Below are 24,182 nucleotides of genomic sequence, written 5' to 3' on the forward strand. Positions count from 1 at the left end.
GTGTTCTATTACAAAATTTTGTAAAATACAGTTCTTTAATCTCTCCGCAGGGCCAGTGTTGTTGGATGAGTTTGTGGAATGGTATAAAGGAAAACAGATGACATAGGAGTTTAACTATGCACAGCCACTCAAGAGTCACTGTTACCACAGTTATGTCAACCATTAGCCATAAACTGCTATTTGTATCAAAGTGCATGCTGCTTTTCTTGCACTGCATCCCTTTGGCAAGGAACTTTTGATGTTTGCTATTTAACAAGCTAGCTATGCTTGCTGTTTAGCATTGTTCTCTTTGAAGGCTGCTTTGCATTTTGTATTTACACTACAAATTGGTGAACTTGCCAGAGTCTTCACTGTGATTATGTGTATATTGCTGTCTAAATTTTGTATATGTGTATAAAAAAAGGCTTCACCTAGGAATTATTTCTGCAGAAATGTATTGTAAAAACAATTTTGTGGCATATTTCTAATCATCACTTACATGTCTGTTGAAACTATAGTTATTTTGTTTTTCTTTTGGTCTCAAATGTAGCATTTCAGTCTTTCTGGACATAGTTATGTGAAGAACTATTTACGATTTCAATGTTACTCTTTGAGATGCCAATTTCTGAGAAGACATGCTGTGATTTCCTTCACCAGAATTTGCCAAACCTGACCTAATGCTTTATAGGAATGAAACATTGGTGTCTTAAAAATATATATACATATAAATATTGAAACACTGTAATAGTTGTACATGCCACAGATGATTTCCATTTGAAGAAAAAAGTACTGACTTTTTAATGTTAAAACTGCAGTAGTCGTTACAGGTACAAAAGAACAAATTAAAGTACCTTTTAAAAATGGGTTTTAGACTTTTGTAAATTGCCTTTGGCACATACTCTGTTTAATTTTTGGTGTACCAAGAGTGTTTGGTCTGTGTTGTGATTTAGTGACCCAATGACATTGAAAGTTCTAGCTTTCAGTAAGTGGTTTGGGGAATGAAGTATGCTCACCCCTAGCACAGACACAATAAAGGTTTTGGGGATTATTTTGTTTGTAACACTAGTCTTTCCAAGGGCCTCCAGCTTTGTGTTTCTAAGTACTTAAAAATATGATATCAGAAAAAATACGATGTTGAATAGTCAAAATATTGCTTTTTCTTTCCTGTTGGGGATTAAAGTTTCCTGTCAGAATGTCCATTGCAGGCAATGGACATGTAAGACACCAGCATTAAGTGACAGTACTTTTTAGTAGGGACCACTGCCTGTTTCACTCATCTCTTTATCTGTATGGGATGGTTCTAGTGAATATTTTGGGAAAAAATGAGTGAATGGAATAATGGTTAAGTTCTGTAATTTTGTCATGTTGTCTTTGCCTTACCCTTCTTTATTGATGTTAGTGTTGATATTTATAAATAGGTTCTTAAAGTATCAGGTGCTATTAAACTTTTATCCCTAAGGATTTATTAAAATGTTATTGATTCATGGAGCATTTAACAACAAAGGGCCAGTGGGTGTTTTGGAACAGCAAGTAACATTAATTTTCTGTAGAAATATTTTACAAGGTGTTGGCAGTGTGGTTATTTCCCTAGAATGCCATCCAGGGGAACACGAGGAAAGCATTTTAAGTTGAAAGTGAAATTCTCTTCTGTGTTGAAGGTTCTGTCCTTGCCATCAAGTGAGGAACAACTGCCATTGACTTGACTCCTTTCAGGATTTAGTCTAGTTTAGCGAAAGCACATTAGTTTGCTGCCCTGGGCCAGGAGATTGTAATTGTCATGGTGGTCAGTTGTATTCAGATCTGTTTGTTGTTCTTTCTTTGTTTTTCAAGCTCAGCTGCCAAAGACAAAAACTGTGTGTCTGTTTGTGTATATTTGTATATACGTAAATATACAATATACATGCATATACAAACCCTAGAATTTCATGATGCTAAGAAGAAAATACTGCCTTTCCTGTGAAATAGCTACATTTGGATTTCTGTAATACTAAATAGTGCTTTTTAAAGTTAGTAGTGGTAAAACATACACAGTCAGTGCTTTCTCATGTACTAATGTACATAACCTTAATTCCATGTTTGATGCCAGTTTGCACACGAAATTGAGTGGAGTGTGGTATTTAATGTTTACAATAAGCCTCTTGAGAAAAGACCTTTTATTAAGACTTCTGATGTAAATGTGTATATTACAATAGTATTACTGTAATGAAATACCAGTGGAGCTGCTGGTTTAGTTCTTCAAAGAATAAACTTAGGAGCAATATAACTTTTAACATTAGGCCAAATTGTGATTGCCAAGATTTTAAGTGAAATAGGTGTAATTGTTCTTAAAACATTAAGCTAGCTGTTGACTCTAGGAAACTGTTCAGCACAAATTGGTGTGAATCCTGCAACAAATACAAGTTTGTATAAAAGGTTTTGTATGTCACAAATAACTGAACTTCCAGTAATGGAAGCAAGAGCCAAAGACACTTTTAATCTATTACTGTTACAGGTATAGCTTTCATACAACAGGATTGACGGTGTTGGCAGTTTTGCAAATGTTTATTAGAACAAAAAATTTACTTAAAAGCAAAGAAATGGAGAAAGAACCTCAGAAAGTACTTGAGCTGTGTAAGCAAACAAACTTGGGTTTTTAATTTGGATAAAAGTAATTGGGAGTGATGGAAAGGAAGAATGTGTTTGGAAATAAATCAGATGCTGCAATTTTTTCTTCCATTTGAAACAGTATGAATCTGTAGCCATCAGCAGGTTTATAAACATGCATCTTCATAAAATGAACCACAGATTCAATTAAAGCTAGTAGAGACAGCTTTACTGACATTTATAGTGAACAAATGGACTAAAATGGACCTGTGTGGTTTGATGAGCTCCCCTGTGCTATCCATCCTGTTGGCTTTGCTAAATATGCTGATAAGCAGATCATCCTAACATTGCCTACTTCTGTATATTGGAGAAACTTTTAATAGTTGTGGAACTTAACTAACATACTCAGTTAATCTTGTATTTAGTACAAGTGTGGCATTTGCTTTTTTTGTTTATTGTGCCATCAAATAGCTGATGTAGATTTTGTTGTTGTTGTTTGATTGTGGGCTCCCATCCCAACCCTTATGAAAAGTAATGTACAAAACATGCTGTTTTCTGGGACAAGACACTGAGAGGTCATTCCTGAAAAATATGGGTCTTGTGCTAATGTTACTGGTGTACTGTTATTGAACTTTTAGCAGAAACTTGATGATCAGTCTACAGTTCACTTTTGGTATTTGGGAGGTGTAAATTGGAAAGACAGTTAGTGAAAGGAAAACAGTGTCCAGAGACAATAGCAGTTGATGTTCTTTGATAGATGACAAACTGGAGCTCTTTGCACTCAATAGTCTAAAGAATCTTTTCAACCTAAATGATTCTATTAATATTGGTAACCAAAACAGTCCATGAATTAAATTCCCTTCTAAAGCAAAGTGATACTAAGTATTTAAATTATTAATATAATTCTCTACTACTGTTATTTCTTCACTTTCTATGTTTTCCTAGGAAAGCAAGCTGAAGAACATAGAAATTACTGAAAATATTTATGTACTTTAGTTTTCAGTTAAAACCTCTTTAAGGTTGTTTTTAAACTACAATAACTACTTGGGTTATCTTGGGTGTAGCTATTTCTAATTCTGTGGAAGCTTCTCCCATTTTACACAAACATGTGTTTTATTTCATCAAAAATATTCTCACTCAGTCAAAATTAGTCACAGCTTATTGCTACTTCATTAATGTTCCCAAGTTACTATTTTGAAGGGCAAGAAATGCACTTTGGTTGTGTTAAGGTTTTCCCAGATTTCTGTTGACCCTTAGTCACAAGTCTAACAAATTGTTTGATACTCTTGGAATTTATATAGGCAGCTTTAAAGGTTAGCTTGTGCCCTTGTTTTATTTATAGCTGCTAACATACCTCTTTCTAGGCCTTACATTTTGTCTTTTTGTATTGTTGTAAAAATATATAGAGTCCATCCACAAACGGAGTGGTTTGTTTTCTGTACTTGAGACCAAAATTCAGCTTAATTTTTTTGTTTGTTTGCTTTTATTTTTTAAATCCTCACCCACTCCCCCACTGTGTGTGTGCATGTGTACATGTGTCCAAATAGCACCTTCTGATGCTGCTGTGGCAGGAGCAGCAGTTAACCTGTAACTGTGAATGCTTTACGCCTTAGTTACTTGCATATTACATAAATAAGATGTGCTAAACTCCTGTGACTCACAATATGATGAAAATACTATTATGCCACCTAATATGAGTTAATCCAGTTGATTTTTTTAGGTCTTTTCTTGGTGTTGTAAAATGGCATCCCACAAATAAACAGTATTTGTGTTGGTTTCAGAAACTGACTTCAGATTTTTCTGTGAATCACACTTCATAAATTCTCATATCTGAACATACATCAGCAGGCAGCCTTTATCAAGTATTAGCAGGGAATTTGTGTGTAGGATCTTGTCCCCTTGGTTTCTAATAGTGGAGCAAATCAGTATTTTAAGCTATTGGGAACAGGTACATGTTTCAAAAAGGTTATGGTTCAAATGGAGTGTGTTGGTATATAACAGTACTGTAATACAAAAGTTTTCAACAATAAGTGAATTTGAGCAGAAATGTCTCAAGACAAAATTTTACAGAAGCATAATTGTTATCCACTCATCTTGGTCCAGCCTTTTGACCCACAAGGTCCTCGTAGGAAAGCTGTTGATGCATAAACTGAGTGAGCAGATGGGTGAAAACTGAAAATTGTAGGGCCCAGAGAGTGGTGGTCTGCAGAGTGAAGTCTAACTGGAGACCACTAACTAGTGCTGTACCCCCAGGGTCAGAGCTGGGTCCAGTCTGTTCAACAGCTTCATTACTGACCTGGGTGATGGGGCACAGGGTCTCCTCAGCAAGTTTGCTGATATGACAGAGCTGGAAGTAAAGGATGGTAAGCCAGAGGATCATACTGCCTTCCAGAAGGATCTCGGCGTGCTTGACAAATGGCCTGACAGGAACTACATGAGTTTATCCAGCAGAAGTGCAAAGTCCTGCAGCCAGGGAGGAACAGCCCCCTGCACCAGTATCTGCTGAGGGCCACCCAGCTGGAAAGCAGCTTGGCAGAAAAGGGCCTGGGGGTCCTGGTGGACACCGAGTCGGAGACGAGCCAGCGACAAGTCCTTGCTGTGAAGAAGGTGAGTGGTTCCTGCCTGATTCTGACAAAGTACTGCCAGCAGGCTGAGGGATGACTATTCCCTTCTGCACAGCCCTGATGAGGCCACACCTGAGTATTGTGTCTAGTTCTGGGCTTCCCAGCACCAGAGACACTGTGATGTTCTGAAGAGGGTCCAGTAAAGGGCCATGAAGATAAATGAAGAAGGAAATGAAGGGATGGGATCTTCTCTACCATGAGGAAAGGCTTACAGCTGTTTAGCCTGGAGAAGAGAAGGTGCTGTGGGAAGTCTTTACTAAAGTATTCCAATATCTGAAGGGAGGGTGTGAAGAAGACAAAGATGCTTCAGCCAGTGCCCAGTGACAGGACAGAGGCAGTGGGCATTAACTGAAATATTGGAGGCTCCATCTGAACATCAGGAACTGCTCTCTTTTCCTGTGAGGGTCACCATGCACTGTTACTGAGTCTGTCCTCAGAGATACTCAAAAGCCATCTGAAAGTGATCCTGAGCAACTGGCTCTAGGTGGCCTTGCTTGATCAGGATCATTGGATTAGGTGACCTCCAGATATTGCTTCCAACCTTGACCTAAAATATTACTTGAAGTGGATGTATTTACATTGTAATTAGAATATTGTAATGCAGGAACCTATCCTGAAGAAGTTTTTCATTGTGTTTTATGTTTCTAATGAAGGCTGGGATTGGCTTTGCCAATTCTCAGAATGTAGGCTGTTGCTTACCTGTATTTATCAGAGAGGGTGAGACATAGTCTTCTCTACTATGAAGAATTTACTCTCCAAAAAGGTTTCTTTAGTTGTTTATGTGTAGGTTAAATGTGCATGTCTTCTTATATTTAAGGGTTATTTTCCAGCTCAATTTTCAGCATATTCAGGAAAGATTGAAATGCTTTTTACCCACAGCAAATAACTTGACAATTATCAAACTATTGTGTGTTTGAAAATGGGAGTTTTGTTTCATCCTGATTACTATATTTGAAGTTCTTGATCTGCTTTTAAAACTCCTGCATTTTGTCCTGTCCTGATTCACTGTATGAGGGATTCTGTGTGCTGTCAGTTGTGGAGCTTGGCAAGCCATTGCCCTGTGAGAAGGATGTGTCCAGACTATTGCCAGCATCCTCTTGGCTGATTGCTCAGGCTTCATTTACAAATTCCTACAGCGTACACTTGGGCACCTTTTTTATCGAGCTTATTCTGTGATTTGGTGTGATTACCCACAGTCAACTGGGATAGTAACAGCAGTGGGCATCCTACTAGTACAGGATTTTCTAGGTGTCCTAGAAAATTCTCAGTGGTCAAATAACCCAAACAGTTATCAGTGTGAACAAGATACAGTGGATGAAATGTTAAGAAATGTGAGGATACAGTCTTGGGGTGAGTGTGTGGGACTAAGTGTATAGAGAAGGGCATGCTAACATGGGGTGGGTGTAGGGAGGAGCAGAGTATGACGAGTACTGTGTGGAAGTCACAGAAAATACAAAGTATTTATATTTAACTGCTCTTTTTGTATTAAAGAGCAGTTGCTAATGAACTAATATGAAGGAGAAGCAGCTGAGTGTTTGAATTTGAATGAAGCCACGATAGTAAGAACGGAGAGGTTAGTAGCAAAGGACAGTGGCAAGATTAGGCAGCCATATGAAGATAAGTTTGAGATGAAACATAATATTTTGGCAGTAGAATGAATACTTAGCCACATGTTAAAATCCCACTGTAAAGGAGTGAATTTACTTTGTCTGACAAGAACAGAAACTTTTCCACAACTTTATGGCATAAAGGGAATCTTAGAAATCCTGCAGCTTCTCACAAGTAGTGTACTGTCTGCCTCACCACTGCAGCATTCTCGTGGTCAGAAAAAAAAGATGAGAAAATAATTTTCCAGTATGTATTTTGAAATCCTATTGGACTGTTGCACAAGCAAATGGCAAAATATTTTCAGTGTATGAGATACCAGTAGAGCACTCGAGAGTGGTTTTTTCCCCATGAATCACAAAGTTGCCTTGCTTGTATAGTTAGATTTCTTAACATGTTAGTAACTGCAACAAGCAAAAGGTGACAGGCCTTGGAGAGTTGTTAATGATGTTTGAAGTCCCATAGATACCTAAAAGAGTGAGTCAGTTCTTTTTTCAGACATTGCATTTTTAAAGTTGTTTTGGCCACAAAGAACTTGGGTGGATAATGAGCTTTACTGAAACTGGCAGTGGGCTTGGTTCTTAGTTTTTTCTTTAAAGGTATTTTCAGTGATGTAGTGTGCCATTGGACTTGCCCCTCTTGTGATGGAATTCGAATGTGTTCCTTCTCTTTGGAGTTTTTAGGAGTTAATTGTGTTTGTGAAAGGGTTTTCCCAGAGCTGTACCCAGCATCCTGCATTTTCCCAGAACTAGGTCTGCTCCCTTTCATGATGACATTTCCCTTCAAGGACTGCATCAGTGGTACTGAGTCTCTTGAAAGGGCCTCGGGCTATATTCAGAGATAATTTTACCTTACAATTGCTATCTTTTGGCTACTGATGTTCTAAAATAGCAGTTTTGAACTGCTCTTGATTTTCCCCTCTTAAGTAAAATTCTCAAGTGGATACAGGATCCTTTGTCTCTTTTAAAATTACCCTGCCTGTGTCACCACATCTGCAAACTTCAGGTGATGTCCCATTATAGCTACATTTCTATAACTAATGTTTCTGCAGAATTGAATTCTATTCTGTGTCTTTGAGAAAGGTGGTTTTCTCTCTTTTGCCAAGTTAAAAAGTAATTTTTGAAATGTAATTGAATACTGCTTGGACTTTACTTATCTTAGCTACACTAGGAATTCAGAGATAATCCACAAATCTGGCTCAAAAAGCAGAAGATGGTAGTATGTACTATTTCACTGTATAGGTTGAGTCCCATAAGAAAACACAGTAATAATGTAAATTTCCATATTGCATTTATTTTAGACAAAAAGACAAAACTGAGTAGCTGAAGCAAATTCCAAGGGAAATTATATGTTAGTATCAAGTACCAGTAATGAGAAAGTAAATATAATTCAGCAAGAGCTTTATTAATATTCTGGAGTAGCTTTTTATAAAGTCTGTTATTGGGTTTTTTATGAGTACCCTTCTAAACAAAAGTAATTTCACCTTAAAACAAAATAATGTTTGCACCTGCTGTAATGACATATACACTGTGGGAGTTTAGTATTACCATTTTGTGTTTCAACTATTGAAGTTTGTTCTCCTACTTTGCAAAATATTAGCAAATCCATCAAATGCTCTTTTCTTCTTAACAAAAAACTGGTCCTGTCCCAAATTCATCCGACTTTTTTGGCTGAGATTTTCACTGGAATTTTGCAGTTGTTCTACAGTTGTTGCAGAGTGGTTCTCCAGTTCTGTCAAAGTAGTGTGATCCTTCATCTTGCTGGAATCAGTGCTTTCAGGGATTGTATTTCCTGTAGGCTTTTGTGGGACGGAACGTGAACTGTATGGTGTGCTTTCATTGAAGAAACCTTGTGGGATTGAGAAGGAATATGCATCCTCATCACTCTGATCCAGTTGGAAGGGATCATCTGTTGTGAATTCTGACTGTGTTTTCCCAGAACTATGAAGATGCAGCAGAACTGCTGTAGGACTACAGGACTGTGTTACTTCAGGCAGACTGCAATTGCTGGTATCCTGTAATTCTGTGAATCCATCAGAATTTTTCTCATCAGAACCTCCTTGCATTTCATCTGCAGAAGCCTGCTTCTCCTGTGGTAGCAAGTCATCTTGCTGGGTAACAAACATGAAATCTTTTTCAGCTGTGTGCTCAGGCAGCAGTTGAAGAGATGATTCTTGGCTGGAATGCAGCACTGATGTTTTTTTTACAACTTCATTCAAACCAGTATCAATGGGAGCAAAAATAAAGCCATTGTCCTCAGATGTACTTGTGTTTCTTTGTAATGTAATGTCTGCTTCACCATGATTCTTTTCAGGGGAGTTCCTGGCTATGTGCTCATCTGTACTTCCTGCTGGCGCATTTTCTTTTTGTTCTGTGTGACTGAAGGTGAAGGAATGCTGTGGTTCTGTGGGAAACAGAGAAAGCTGCAGTTCATCCTCTTGAGAAGTTTTCTCTGTGTCATACGTGGGAAAAGGTTTTAACCTAAATACCATGTTATCAAAATCTGTACTTTGACTGTGGAGAGAATCAGAAATAGAGTTTTCTACTGTTGACTCTGCATTAATGTCTGCTTCACCATGATTCTTTTCAGGGGAGTTCCTGGCTATGTGCTCATCTGTGCTTTCTTTTTGTTCTGTGTGACTGAAGGTGAAGGAATGCTGTGGTTCTGTGGGAAGAAGAGAAAGCTGCAGTTCATCCTCTTGAGAAGTTTTCTCTGTGTCATATGTGGGAAAAGGGTTTAACTTAAGTACCATGTTATCAAAATCTGTACTTTGACTGTGGAGAGAATCAGAAATAGAGTTTTCTACTGCTGACTCTGCATTAGTAAAATAATCAAATGTAACGGGAATTTCTTGACTTGAAGAACTAATTGTATCTGGATCTGACACACTTATGTGGCTACTGCTTTTATCAGTGTAAGGGGATGCTCTTTCCTGCATGGTGGTATCTGATCCATAATTAATAGTGGTTTCAAAATAGGCACTCTTCTCATCTTCATTTTTCCCAGTCTGCTGAAGTTCAGCAGTAATGTTTGGAGACTCTGGTGGTGTTACGAACTTCTCAGTCCCACTGTCTGTGTTGGCTTCATCTAGTGGTGACTGACAGACTGGCAGGTTGTTGCTAACACCAGGTTGTTCCACTTCAAAGTCTGCTAAAGAGCTGCAGTCACTCATTGTGAATGGAGTCCCTTCAGCTGAAGAACTGTCACCAAATATATCAGCTGAAGCATCTTTTTCTTCTGAATGTATCCTTTTACAGTCATGCTCTGTCTTGGGAAAGTTGTCTATTGTTTCATAGATGCCTAAATTCTCAATATCTGCATTTCTTCTGAAGCTACTGGGTGAAATAAAATCTCCAACGTCACTAGGTATATTTTTGTTGCCATTTAGATAAAGTTGTTCTTCACAGCTTTGCCTTCCCTGCATAAATTTTCTAGTGTGCCTAGGTTTATTATGTGAAAGAACACCTTTTCTTTCTGGAGAATCTGGTGTAGCTTTTGTGATCTCAGACTGCAGCACATCAGAGTTGTTTCTTACTTTGCTGTTTGGTGTTATTTTGTTTCTGTTCTGGTAATCCGTCCTTACGAAAAATAGCCCAGTATCATAAACATTCCTGCTTTCATTATTGTCAATACTAGTTTGGACTTTTGAAAACACTGGTATTTTCTTCATGTTGATCTCAGTATTTCTTTGTTTCTGGTACTCTGCTTTGGGATTTGGTGAATGTACACCACTGCCAGTAACATTTTCATACACAGTAGAAGCTTCTGCAGGAAAAATCTGTGTGTTTCTTATAGAATTCTTATCGCAAATGAACGTATTACGTTGCATATTTGTTGGCTTGCTTGCAGAAGACTCTCTGCTCAAGGTTTCATCTGAAAAAGCTTGATTAGAATAGGTGTGTTCTGAACCTGAATTTTTGTTCCTGCGCATGAGTCTCCACAGGCTCTCCAGGTAGGGTCTAGCAAAAGCACCCAGACAAAAAGCACAAACAAATGTAATGAGCACAGAGAGAGTGACAGCCAGTGCAAAGTTTGGCTCTGTTTCGTTCTGTCTAAAAACAGTGTTAGTGTCCCTGGCTTTTCTAGCCAAAAATGCTGAGACTCCTTCTTTCACCTCTATATTGTAAATGAGATATTTCTCTTTTGTTGTATTAAAAAGACACAAATATAATCCTTCAGCGGTTTTATCAGCATTGTATATCACTAAATTATTCATTTTATCCAGTGTCATATGAGGAAGACTGTGATTTTTTGAAATTCTGCCCTTAGGTGTCCACCAAGAGACTCCATTGCCTGAAATGAAAGAAAATACAAACTCAATCTTTGTTAAAAGCACAGTATACTTGGGTTTACAGGGTCCAGTGATGTTTTAAAGAATATACTCTGGACTATCTCTCATAATTTTACCAGTTTAATACAAACCCCATTTTCCTTTTATCCATCCTGAGTAATTTTACACGGTACAAAGTCTGTTAAACCATATTATGGGCCTGTCCCCACTGCCTCCCATCTAAAAACACAGTACATGTGGGGTCTTAATAGCAGACTTTACAGGAAGAATGGTAATGTGAGGATGGAGGTCACTGAAATCATCTAAGCAAGTTCACAGTTATACTAGAAACACCTGCTGATCTTCCTTGTGGAAGAAACATCTACAGCCAGCTGCTCTGCTGCCTGGCCATGGTCACTGTGTGCAGCTGTGGGATAAAACATCACCTCTTAATTGCCAGTGTTTCAACCACTGTGATTTTCCTGTAGTTCCTGATCTGACTGCAGCAAAAAAGTCTGTAAATCAAGGGTGTTTGTACAGACTGAGCAATTGTTCCAAACTTGAACAAGTGTGGGCCATGGCTGGTTGTTGGCTTTTAGCAGTTTGTTTCGAGGCTGCATTTTTGGCTTTGTCTTTGGATCAGCTTTCGTTCCCAGCTGAGTTTTGCTGCAATCCAGTGTGTTGATTTAATCCAGGTTTCTGTGACTTTTCTTGTAAACAGACAGAGCAGGTGGCATTTCTGGTAAGTTCTGCATATTTTCATTTGGGGATGAAGTATTCCCAGGGGAAAGCCTTACCACCTCCAAGTGCTATTAGTCCATTAGAGCGAAACCATTTTGCCTTATGGCACATGACAAATACACCTTCTGCTCTGAGTTTGGTCTTAGTTTTCCATCTGCATAGTTAGTCTTGGCTCTCTAGGTTTTGTTGCTTATACCCTCAATGTTCTCTATTAATTTTGAATGTAAGTGAAGTGTGTGCTACAGTGGCTGTACTTCTTTAGAAGAGCTAGAAATCTTTTTCCCTGCAAATAAACCTTCAATTCCTTTTGCTGTAACTGAATACTGAAAACTATTGCATCCTTCTTGATTTTCTACATGCCTCAGAAGTGCCAACCTGCTATTTGGTCCTTTGTTTCAGTCCAAAATGAACCAATACATTTGCAATGCATTACTTACTGAAACTTAATTGTATGGAATTTACCATCACTTCCTCCTCTAATGTAAGGAAGGAAATGAAGACTCAGGAAACCTAACTTTCAAATATTCTAAGCAGAATACTACTTTCTAATGAAATATTTTTGCATATTAAATTGTTATTCAGTTACTTTAAAACAGTGTCTTTAGAAAAAGACTTAAAACCAGATTTATTTGATCATTCTGCATTCATTTGGATTTCAGTAGCATTTGAATGGAGTGCTTGATTTACATACCCCTTATGTTGTCCAAGTTACAGGTCAGCACTGATGTGTTCCCTGTTGGGACTGTGGCCCTTTTGAGCACAACATTGTCCCTGCAGTTTAAATGGAAACTTGAAAGATACAGCAGAGGTTTCTGGGAGTTGTTGGCAGACTTATTGTATGAAAGGCTCCATTTCTGCCTTGTGGAGTCAAAGACAAAATGAAAGAACTGTCTAAAAGCATTTAGCCTGCAGTTAAATATCCAGGCATTCTTTGACAAATACACTTCAAGTTGAAAAAAGTTCAAACTGACTAGTATCTGTGGTAGAGGGATTGTCAGAGCATTTTCACGGAGATCCACGACCTATTTGGAAATAATGCAGAATTAATTTGATAAGGCTTACAGTGGAATTCTTATTGCAACATCTTACAACAGTGTTTCAGTGTACAAGCTCTTCTGTAGGTCTGTGAATCTGCTTAGGATTTCAATGATGTTGTTCTAAGCTTTTCAATGTAGATGAAAAGTTTAAATGGGGGTGTTTAGAATTCTCCCATTGTAGACTTACCTCTGTGTGAATAGGGAGCTGCACAGCTCTTGCCATGGAAGGGATGGGGGTAGAAAGGGATGTGTATTGTTATGGATTGGTTTGTGGCATAGAGAAATTGTGAATTTATGGTTATATCTATTACATTTCAGCGTGTGTGTTTTCATACATATCAAAAGTAAATATATAAAATATTATTTTCACCATTTTCTCTAGTTTTTTTAATTCTACACTAGTATTATAATCAGAACCATATAATCATGCTGAATAGCTGCTAAATAGTATCTTTAATGATTACCATAAAATATTGAAACAACTTGCTCTACAACCTGTAATTTGTTGAGGTCTCTGAAGGCATCTGGATGAATTTTAGTTATCTTGTTGTTTCGCAGGTCAATGTCCTTCAGCTGTGAACAGTTTTGAAAATCCTTTGGGTCAATCTGTTGTATGGCATTGGATGACATATGGACAGTTTGTAAAGACTGCAGAAGGCCTAGCCCTAGGAAGAAAAAACCCTATTTTACATTTCATATTCTTGTTTTCTCAATTGCATCAAATGTCTTTATAAAATTCTTTGGAACAAAATTCCTTCCATTCCTCACTGTTGCAATGAGTGGCTGCAGCCTTTGTGTTATGCCTTGCCTAGTCAGAGTTGTCCCACTCTAAACAGCTGGCACATTAAAACATTCACAGTCAATGAGTGTCTTAAAAATTGACACTTTCATAAAAGCACTAGCATTTCTTTGTGCTATCAAAATTATTCTGACTTTGATCTCTGTACTTTGAGCAAGCATTTCTGGAGAACTGGAGAAAGGAAAGGAGTGTGAAAAGGGTGGAATATATTGAGTTAACAAGATCCAAATATGTTAATTGCAAGTAGATGCAAAAGGTGATACAGTATCTCCTATCCATGTGCAGTTTCATGGGAGTTTTTAATATGTGGAATTATTGAACTGTATTCATAGGATGTAAAACAAAATTAAAGCAAACCCATGTTGTTGCCTATGCCTATCTGGCTGTGAATTACGAAGCATGACAGTATATCTTCAGTGTATCCTAGCTACAATAACATCCACCTTGCATAAGGAACCCTTTTGTTTGCTGCAGACACCTAATTGTTTTGAGGTGCTGTGAAGGCAGCCCCTGAAGCTCCTGCCTGCAAGGTCAGTGGGAAGGCAGGCACTTGAACACTCAGCGTGCCCACTGATGCTGAGTGTTCAGCACCACAGTGCCACTCTAAAGTGATTTTTGATCATACAGCATTGTTGAGAAGCTACTGATTCTTAACAATTTTGCCCTTGGTGTCACCTTGTTTACCAGAAACCTCTTTTCTCAGACAGCAGTTCTGTTTGCTGAGTAATTGATCTTTGGGTTTATTGTGAAAAGCAGAGGGAATGATTCATTCCTGGTACAAAACTAGAGGTAGGTGATAGGAAAGGCATACAGAAATTCTGGCACTTCATAAATTCATCAGTGTACCTACATGAGGAATTGTACTGTGGCTACTTCCCTGAATTTAAGTTTGTGCCAAAAATACACACTGGTATGGCAGCAGTAGGCAGCAGCCTTACTCCTGGGGTGGGTGGGGGAAGGTAGGGGAAGGGTTTTTCAGTGGGAAACCCCTGGTATAGAACTGCATATTGTGTTTTCTTTCCAGAGCTCAAACCTCAGAATTTTAGTGAAGCATTTTGGACAAGAATAAGGTTCTGAACATGTATTTAAATGAATATAGGACTTAAGTATAACTTGAAGTATGGTGGTACCATGCACAGCAATTTGAACTTAAAAAACTGAGTCTCTTATAGAAGAGGATTGATCTGTCTGACCTTCTGAGGCATCCTATAATGGGCAGTCAAATTTATCTAAATCAAACGAAATCATATTTATCTATATCAAAACAAATCAAATCTTAATAGATACATTTTCAAATGTAAGCTTTTCTATACTGTCTATTCAGATACCTTTCTATACAAACACTACAAAATATTAAATGAAATGGGTTTCCTGTGTGCCAGAGAATTATTTTATAGCATAAAAGGAGAAAAACGGAACTTCCATGATCCTGTGTAGGGGCAAATATATTACCTTTGTGTGACTTTGTGGGATAAGCGGCATTTTTGTTTGTAATCACTTGTCCTCCTGTATTGTCAAACTCTAATGAATCTGATGGCATTATCAGACACCAATAAATTCAACATATTGTATAGGACAGCGTTGCTCATCTGGTAGCTTCTGCTTCATTTAACCTATTTGGTCACTGTGACTCATCCCTGGATAAAGGCTAAGCTGCCCAGCATAGTTCAGTGACCAGCAAAGCCCTTCTCAAAGTCCCTCGAAGCCTTACAGCCCTCTCCTGTTACACCAAGGTGTCGCTGTGATTGAGTATTAAATGGCACTGAGCAAAATTGTTAGCAATGAACAAAATATATTTTCCTGTCTCTGAAATACTGAAACTACAGCAAGTTTTATTTAAGAGTGTTGACTTCCTTCTGAAGGGTAGTATGAAATTAATGATCTGTAATTTTTTGACGTTAAGGTCCACGACTGGGATGTGGAGGTCGGTCCCCCTTTCTATGCAACAAATAAGAACACTGCTTGGGCTCTTAAAGGATAGAACTGGTTATATTTGACTGCTACTAATGCAGTAGAGTTGCTAAGACTGTAATAAAAAAAACCAACAAAGTAAACAAACAACCAATTTACTTCCGCCTCTGGATTTGCCAGTGGAACTTTCCCTCACCGTAAGTATAATAAAATGAGAAAGTCACATTGTGGATTCAGTAAGATGTATGAATTATATCCAAAGCCAACCTACCCCTTGGAAATCAAGTCCTTAAAGATTTTTTGAAATGCTTACCTCTTGGAACTGTATTAAGATTATTTCTTTCAACTGACAATACTTTCAAAGCAGGCAGGAGACGATCAACAATGCTGTACTTTTTAGACCCATGTGCAGGTGTAGGCATTTCCAGTGTGAGGGTGTGGATGGCATTACCACTGAGGTCTAGAGTTTCTAAATTGGGTAAATTTGTACAAGTAGTTAAGGTGAGTTCAGAAATCAGGTTGTTACTGAGGTTCAGGTGTTTTAGCATCCACTCTTCATTTCTTCCATCAGAGCACACAAAAGTTTTAATATTATTGTAACTCAAATCAGCTGTTACTGCTGTTTGTGATGCATCTTCTGGAACAGTAGACATTCTGGTAAAAGAGCAATTCAGTAAGAACTGCCCATCCCACCGGCACTCTGAACGGCGATGTGCAGCAGGAAGGATCCGCTGTGACTTGGCTCCCACTGATCCAGGAAGATTAAAGTAAAGGACCACAGCTATGACATGCAAGTGATAGTTATCCATAGTATCTATATGTAAAATGTAGAATTATGGTTAAACTCAGCACAACAAGGATAGAAAGCATAAAGAGTTCGACATTAAAAAAATCAACACTGAATAACCACACCATTACCAACATTCTGCCTTGAACATTCAGTTTCGGAGTCTTATTTTCAAAAAGAGCATTCATAAACTGGTAACCTCCCTCCTCCCCCCATCTATCCCAAAAAACAATTAGAACCTTTTTTTTTTCTTTTCCAGCCTTTTGGTCGAGAAACACAACTTCTTGGGAGCTTGAGATCTAACAACAGTGGAGACTTTTGAACTCTGCTTCAGGTACTGCACACAATTACACTGAGCAAAGTCCACCACACACAACCTATGACAAACAGGTGTGGAACAATTTTTATACTTCCAGCTGTCATATCAATGACACAACAATGTATTTTTAATGAAAAACTATATTCTTACAAATAACACTTCTGAACTGCAGCTGCATCTTAGAATTTATTGTTTTATTTCAAAACAAGCATTTGAAATTCTACTGCCTTTCACCCATTGGAACAACCACCACACTTAAAGATGGTGAGAGCTCTTCACATGCAAGTTGTTTCAGCATACCCAGTATGGCATTTTACAGAGGCATGTAGAATACACTTTATACATGCAGAGTCCTAAGTGCATCTGTGGGACTGAAATAAGCAGTGTTCCACTCAATGTTTTAAATACACATAGAAAAATGTACCTTAGGCAGTTAGAAGATAAACAAGTAAATGCTCAACAGAGGCATGTGTGGTACCAACATTTCTCAAACTGTGTAATATAAATATAAAATATATTAACAATACATAGTGGCTAGCAAATTTGATAATTTATTTCATTTGGTATTTTTATGATTGGTTTTGCTACATTTTGACAAAAAAAATCCACACTTCAAAAACAATTCTGCAGATCATGATTTAAGAGTACCTTTGTGACAAATCTTTCTGCTGTACATTGCACACAGTATTTTAAAAAGAACTCTTGATAATTACAAGAATCCAATACTAGCATATAGGCATGTCAGTATTAATCAGAGAAGAGCTTTAATATGTGTTTAATCTACTTGACCAAGGCAGTATCTGTTATTTTCAAGATGTACTTCAGCCTTGAGGATACTGCTTTTTATATTTTTTAATATGTGTTTGCATTTGTATACATAAAAACAAAGTGACAAACTTCTATTAGCATGAGAATGAAAATTCTAAAAACATTAGTTCATTTCCTCCTCTTAACTCTAACAGATACTAACTGAGGCATTACTTAGCAGCAAAGATGGGTGTAAAGCAGCAAAATGGGTGGTAAAGTGTTTAGTAACTATTAACTCTGATAAAACTATGAGGTCCATGAAGGAAGTATGCAAAATGTTAGTACTTCCCCACAATCTTTAATGTGAGAACTCAGTGTTTTTTGCTACATTATATTCTGATTATTCTGATTTTGTCAGAACAGCTCCACTGCTGTCCAGCCCCAAAACCACAACTACTGAGCATCAAAACCTGGCTTTGCCTTTGAGCAGTGAGGGAAATCCGACTCCTCTGACCTCCTCCATGTGCTGTAATGCCTGACTGATGAATACCCCTCCAAAAATCACTTCCACCCATACACATTCTGCATAAGCGCTTACTGCCTGCCAGTAAACTCAGAAACTGGGACCTTAGATATGAATTTCTTGTTACAGCAGGAGCTGATTTGTATTTTATGCAATCCTATGTACTTTGAGCGCTGTAAAGCAAGGGTAGATAGTTTATCTTCCTGTAACAAATAATCAATTCTGAAGTTAATGTGTAAAACTCGCACAATTTTTAGGTAAAGAAGCGTGTGCTTATCAAAAAACTTGTCAAAAAGCTGTTGCGGAGTCACTTTGAGACCTCCAGTATTAAGGTTACTTGATGCTACTGAAAAAAAAGCTATTTCTAACTGAAGAAATACATGGGGTGAGGAAAGAAGGAATCTTATAAATAGCTGGTCTATTTTTAGCAGAAAACACCTCACTGCTGCAAAAGCAGTTGGAAGGCTCTAATAGGCACCAGTTCACCACAGTTCAACTGCTGTCAAATTCTGATACACACGTATTTACCCTGATCTTCTACCGCCACATTTATTACTGCAGACCTGCAGTTTAACTTCAGAATTCGATGTTTTGATGTTCTCAGTAGTGCATCAGTACTGACATTTATGAGGACGGAGAGATCTGACCTCAGACACTGCTGCAACAGTTATGCTTAGATTATTACCTATTGATTAATGGACTCAGACGCTGTTCATGTTGGAACACCCAGGAAAACACTATTTTTGGGTAGTAAGCAAGTTGTAAGTAGATTTTTAAAAATGTACTTTTACTATAACACGTTTTATAAGTACGTCACACAAATTAGGCAACTGCAGAATGCATTAACTGCACAGATAAAATGGAAGTTCAAGCAACATTTCAATAACCACAAGACTACTTCAAAATTCAAGTTAAATTTCCATACTCAGTATTTCCTTGCAAATATTAATTATGATAGCATAATTTTTTAACAATGTGAGAATGAATACATGGCAGAAATAATGCAAAATTTTAAAGTGAATCTGCCACTACCCCTCTTAGTACACATCTGGTAAACCACCTAAGTTTGGGGTAAATCAATGTATCAACAGGAAAGAAAAGTCTGCCACTTCAGCCATCCTAGGAAAATCTTATTTCCAACAAAAAGTTGACATTCCTGTTGAAGTACTTGAGACTGCAGTTGTGTTCTCAGCAGTCTTCAAGGTCTTGGACGTAGGACAAAAACCTCCTCTGGAGACAACTGCAGGCAGCAGAGTTGTTGCCAAGATCACGTTCTTTACATATATTCTACTGATCCCAATTGAAGAAGGTACTTCAGTATGCACGTACACTGAGAGCTTACAGATTCAGTGCCACTACTGCAGCTAACAGGATGATGACCTAATATTGCTGACCGTAACAGCCTTTCCTTAAAAATACTATGTAAGAAATGTTAGTATAAACCGCTGTAAAAAAAGAAACCCTGGAAGGCATGCAATTACTTCACACAAATCTATGTAAACACAAGGGAGGCCTGTCCCAGCAGCAGCCTGTTTCAGTGCGTGGCTCCGCACGGGTTGACCGAGGTCTGGCAGCCCATGTTGTGCCCGCTGACCTGGACCTTGAACAGCGTGCCGTCCGCACACATGCACAGCTTGAAGCGCAGCCAGTTGCCGTTATTGAACTGCTCCCCGTGGGAAGAACTCGGCAGTCGGGACGGGCTGACCATCACAGTTCCGTTCAGGATGATGCTGTTTTCCTATTAAGGAGAGGAAAAAAAAATTGTAGAATTACAACTTCTAATGTAAATAAGGCAGATTGTTTTTGATGGATAAATAACATCTCTAGGATGGCTGTAAAATCAACAATAATAAAAAAGGTATGTATACAAATATTTAATTTTTTAATGACAATAAGAGCAATGCCTCTGGATTTCTAGTCAGCAATGTACTTTGCTATTCCAGTGCTGGATCGATATGGAGAAAGACAGCAGTAGTATGATTTTTCATGTTACATTCTTATTAGCAATTGCAGTAAATGTAAAATATGGACATGAAACAGGCAATTGAATTCATACATGAAATTAATTCACACTTGAAAGTGCATATAGCTCTATTTTTATCCTTCTTTTCCATCACTCCATATATACTGCCATCTTAATCTCTAGAAATCTTAAAGAAATGCTAGTGAGTCTTACAACAGCAGCACAGAAGGTAATGCTCCAAACTATATGCTCTGCTCTTCTGGGAAAGGTTGTTAACCCTGGTTAAGCTTCCAGAAGACATTAAGTCCCTTTGGTATTCATGTCAGTAGAGAGTCCAAAAGCTTAGCTTGAACTTCATAGTAGGTTTTTGGTGTCTTACCAGTAGTATATCAATGTTACCTGAAGCTACTCAACCACTACTTAACAGCAAAGTAATAAAACATCTACTTAAATCCTACTAAATATACTGACTTTTATGCATGACTAATTTATATAAAGTTTGAAACTATATATAAAGCTACATCAGTTTACTATCACCTTAAATTTGAAACTGAGCTGTTTAAAAAAATTGCTTTGATTTGAAGTACTTACTGCTTTAAGTTCCATGTTTCCACCCATTCGAAACTCAATTGTCTTGCCTGTGATGAAAACGCCCTCATTTCCTCGGACAATGGCACGACCATCAACCTTTATGTTTAGATCACTGGTTGCATTGCTGGTAATCTAGGAACACAACCAAAAAAAAAAAACTGTATTATGGATTAGTGAAAATGTGCCACTTGTGCTTGTCTGAGTAACTTTAATTACCTTAAAAGTAGTGCTGTGCAATTTAAAAAGAAACTTGAATTTCCCCTCTGCCACTAGCTTCTGCATATTTGTTATTTTCCACGTTCAATCAAAACAGGATTACTGAATTTTGGAAGGTATGTAAAATAAATTTTTTGTATAAAGGTAACAATTCATGACAATTTTATGGGATACACAGCTAACACTTGTACCGAATACAGGCTTCCTGTTAAGACAGAATATGTAAATTTACCCCTCTGTTTTCACTGAATCTGTTCCTCCTATGTATTTATAGTTGTGGGTGTTTTTCCTGCAACAGGATTGCTCAGTGCTTCCAAAGGCACACTCAACCCCCTACAAAACCACTAACCCTACTCTACTCTTACACAAACAATGGGCTGTACTCTCATTACTTACAAAAACGAAGAAACATACCCTCTCTGTAGAGGCCTTTTGTACATTCAAGATTTTAACTCCATTTGGCAGATGAAACTCATGAGTTTCATAGTCGGTGCTGAACAAAGTATTTTGTGTTCGTGGGTCAACAAATTCCATGCCAATATCGCTGGTGATAGAAGTCTTGTCTTTTTCCACGCTAAGCTTGGTTGTTCCTTGCTGAAATACAATCTTCAGAAACAAAGGCATGAACTTAATGATGTTTCAAATGTAACATTTATTAGCAATGTGAGTGTGATTCTCTGGTGTTGCTCACACCCTTTCAATTCATGGTCTAACTTACAGGCTGATTATTCCCAGTGATCACCAAGTCTTCGTTCCGTCTCCCTCCTACAGTGCTTTTGTATAAGGGATGTATAACACCCATGTCAGACACCTGCTTAAACCGCAGCAAGCCACTCTCATGGAATTCCATACTGTCACAACCATTGGGACCAATTCTTATCACTGCCCAGATAACCAGGGTAATCTGAAAGAGAAACACATTTTCAAGGATTATGTTGATTGTTCAGATCTTCCTACCACAATTATTGTATTAACTAGATGTTTTATTTGAACAATTATTAATGCCAGTGTTTAAGTGAGCTTTAAGTGTGAGTTGACTTTAGTTTGTTCCTACTGAAAACATCATAAAACATTTAATTATGAAAAGCATTTTAAATTATTTTTAGACTTACTTGAAACAGTAACTGAAATTATTTGTATATATAAGAAATATTAAATCACATCCATAGTTATATCTTTTTTCTGTTTAAGGGTAATAATTAATTAAACAAATTTCCTGAACAGTTCAGCTGGGTATCTAGTATGTTGACCTGCAAGAATGCATCCTCCCAGATGGATGTGCAATTATGAAAAATAATTTGTTACTTCTCATTGACCAAACAATAAAAATGGGATTATTAGAACAATGAAGCTTTAAATTGTAGTGGCTTGTTAATACTGAATGTTCACATACAGCTCTGTAACATAAAATATAAGCATGTTTTATATGCCATATATCCTGAATGCATATGTACTAATAACACTTCTCATGAGATGACCATTATTAGCAAAATACTCATGCCTGAACTTACACCATTCTTCCATCTAACCTTGCTCGGACTACAAAAGAACTAAAAAGAAAGAAGAGAAATGAGAATCTCCTTCAGTATGTTGTAAGTCCTCAGCCATACTGGAAACATTTTTTTTTACTGAACTGTCAAAATGAAATACGACCTAATGTTGCTTACACTATAGCTATTATACTCACAATCAGATTGACGACGGCCAAAATAAAAAGAACAACAATCACACATATGGCCAAGTTGCCTTTCCTGCCACGTAACCCTGTCTTGTGGAGACGGTCTTCATCAATTGGAATGTATCCTGCTTTGAAGTTGCTGTTGTGCTCCTTATTAACATTCCTGCGTTCCACAGCCTTCTCTCGCATAGACTTCTTCACCGGGCCGTTAGAGCTTTGCTGTGACACAAGGCATGGGTTAGCTTTAAGAGGCATGTAAAGTAGCTACAATGGCACAGAGATATGTACACAAAAAATGTAAATTGACTAGTGGGATATATTGGATATTGTATTTAGTATTAGATTTAAGTCTGGCACCCAGCTGTCAGAATACACACTTAGAACCACAGCAACCTCTGCTAGCACAATGACTAAACTTAAAATCCAGATGCTTTCAGACAATATATGGCTTTATACCTCATTTTTATCATGGCAGATAGAAATTATTAATTATATGGTTACAGTTAAAAAACTAAAACCAGCTACCAAGAAATTATTCAAGTTTTTACCTCTCAGGGATGATACAGGACATAATCCTGCAGGTCATCTGCCAACACACAGGATTTTAGTTCCCTCCATGCTCATATGTGATAGACTCTCAGTGACTATTCAAAAAGCGTGTGGTGGATACAGTTTTTAAATTAGTTTGAAAGCACAGGGTTTGCATTCAACTCCTGTTGCTTGCATGCAGCATTGAGAAAGACACTGCGAGGCTTCAAACCTGGCATGGGGAACTTGGCCAGAGTAGCTTTCGTGTAATAATCTGAAGTTATGAGATTGTAATGGATATCCTGTCAATGTAACAAAGTAATAGAGGAAACTCTTGTATATATCCATAGTAAAAATAAACCCTTAATTTATTTTCGTAGCTGTGCAAAATTTTGTTCCACTTCCCTTGAATGGAACTGTTTGTTATTTAGGGACTCACATCTTCAAAGAAGGAGTTTGATCTTTTGAATGCAATTAAGTTTGTTCACTTGAAATGAGCCCTATAGCTACACCTTAAGTGACTGCACTTTAAGTAAATTTGCACATATCTACACCGATGTAACGAGTAACAACACCGTGTTGTCTTCTGCTGTTGAAGAACTATTAAGAGATGGTGTTGAGAAATGTGCTTGACCTGGACGAGTTTGTGGAGGCTTCGCTGCCTCGGAGATGTTCTGGACCGCCTGAGACCCTGCAGAACCCAGAGGAGCTGCGGGGCCCCGCAGGCACCCACGGCCGCGCCGCCCCCTCGGCAGTGCCAAGCGCCTCGGCAGGGCGGCGGCGTCTCCGCGCCGCTCGAATGCCGGGCGCCGCGCTGCCAGGGCACAGAGTGTTTCTGTCTGTCACACACCCACGCCTGACGGCGCCGCCCCGCCCGGACAGCAGGCTCGGGCCGCCTGTCCCCGGCGCGGCCGAGCCCGTCCTGTCCGAACACTGCCGGGCACCAGGCGGGAAGGGCCGCCCGAGCGCCGCTTCTCCCCTGCCCGGCCGGAGCGCTCCGGCACCGCACCAGCCTCGCCCACCGCGGCGAAAATGGCGCCCCCGCCCGAGCGCCCCCTCCGCGAGCAGCACCCCCGGCCGGACCGCCTGCTCCCCGCCGCCCCGCTCCCCCCCGGCCCCGGCGGGGACGGTGCCGCCGCCTCCCCGTGCCCGTGTCCCGTCGCGGACGGACCTGCTCGGGGGCGGCCGCCGCCATCTTTCCCCGCCGCGGCTGCGCGGGGCCCTCGAGCGCCCCCTGGCGCCGCTGCACGGGCCGGGTCCCCGCGCTCGCGCCCACCGGCG

General features: G+C 38.8%; 3 protein-coding genes across 10 annotated transcripts in view; 1 reads left to right on the top strand and 2 right to left on the bottom strand.

Moving 5' to 3' along the window:
• DCUN1D4 (defective in cullin neddylation 1 domain containing 4) overlaps positions 1-4,346 on the top strand; it is a 41,832-nt gene extending 37,486 nt beyond the window's left edge. For all 8 annotated transcript variants that reach the window (XM_038134655.1, XM_038134657.1, XM_038134661.1 and 5 more), the window contains one exon: positions 51-4,346. In XM_038134655.1, coding sequence (XP_037990583.1) covers positions 51-106 — 56 coding nt within the window. In that variant the 3' untranslated portion in view covers positions 107-4,346. The remainder of the gene's footprint in view (positions 1-50) is intronic.
• On the bottom strand, positions 628-16,677 carry LRRC66 (leucine rich repeat containing 66). Its single transcript, XM_038134664.1, has 4 exons — positions 15,863-16,677; positions 13,335-13,504; positions 12,494-12,824; positions 628-11,084 (listed from the first exon to the last, which is right to left on the bottom strand). Exons 1-4 carry the CDS (start codon positions 16,356-16,358, stop codon positions 8,350-8,352), a joined length of 3,732 nt encoding a protein of 1,243 aa, XP_037990592.1. The 5' UTR covers positions 16,359-16,677; the 3' UTR covers positions 628-8,349.
• Positions 16,678-16,830: 153 nt separating this feature from the next.
• On the bottom strand, positions 16,831-24,162 carry SGCB (sarcoglycan beta). The gene is made up of 6 exons (XM_038134654.1): positions 24,073-24,162; positions 22,383-22,592; positions 21,414-21,599; positions 21,110-21,301; positions 20,480-20,611; positions 16,831-19,663 (listed from the first exon to the last, which is right to left on the bottom strand). Exons 1-6 carry the CDS (start codon positions 24,094-24,096, stop codon positions 19,460-19,462), a joined length of 948 nt encoding a protein of 315 aa, XP_037990582.1. The 5' UTR covers positions 24,097-24,162; the 3' UTR covers positions 16,831-19,459.
• Positions 24,163-24,182: the final 20 nt, after the last annotated feature.

This window comes from Motacilla alba, chromosome 4, assembly GCF_015832195.1.
Source record: "Motacilla alba alba isolate MOTALB_02 chromosome 4, Motacilla_alba_V1.0_pri, whole genome shotgun sequence".
Lineage (NCBI taxonomy): Eukaryota > Metazoa > Chordata > Aves > Passeriformes > Motacillidae > Motacilla > Motacilla alba.

What these genes read in the sequence shown, in the direction of transcription:
- LRRC66 (XM_038134664.1), bottom strand. Translation starts at nt 16,358, where the DNA reads ATGGATAACTATCACTTGCATGTCATAGCTGTGGTCCTTTACTTTAAT. An exon ending in GAGACCTCAACAAATTACAG is followed by an intron (nt 12,825 to 13,334) that starts GTTGTAGAGCAA and finishes ATTTCCAAATAG; the next exon opens with GTCGTGGATCTCCGTGAAAA. An exon ending in TAACTTGGACAACATAAGGG is followed by an intron (nt 11,085 to 12,493) that starts GTATGTAAATCA and finishes CTTTCATTTCAG; the next exon opens with GCAATGGAGTCTCTTGGTGG.
- SGCB (XM_038134654.1), bottom strand. Translation starts at nt 24,096, where the DNA reads ATGGCGGCGGCCGCCCCCGAGCAG. An exon ending in AAAAGGCCTCTACAGAGAGG is followed by an intron (nt 20,612 to 21,109) that starts GTATGTTTCTTC and finishes TTGTGTTCCTAG; the next exon opens with ATTACCAGCAATGCAACCAG. An exon ending in GAAACATGGAACTTAAAGCA is followed by an intron (nt 19,664 to 20,479) that starts GTAAGTACTTCA and finishes TCTCCTTAATAG; the next exon opens with GAAAACAGCATCATCCTGAA.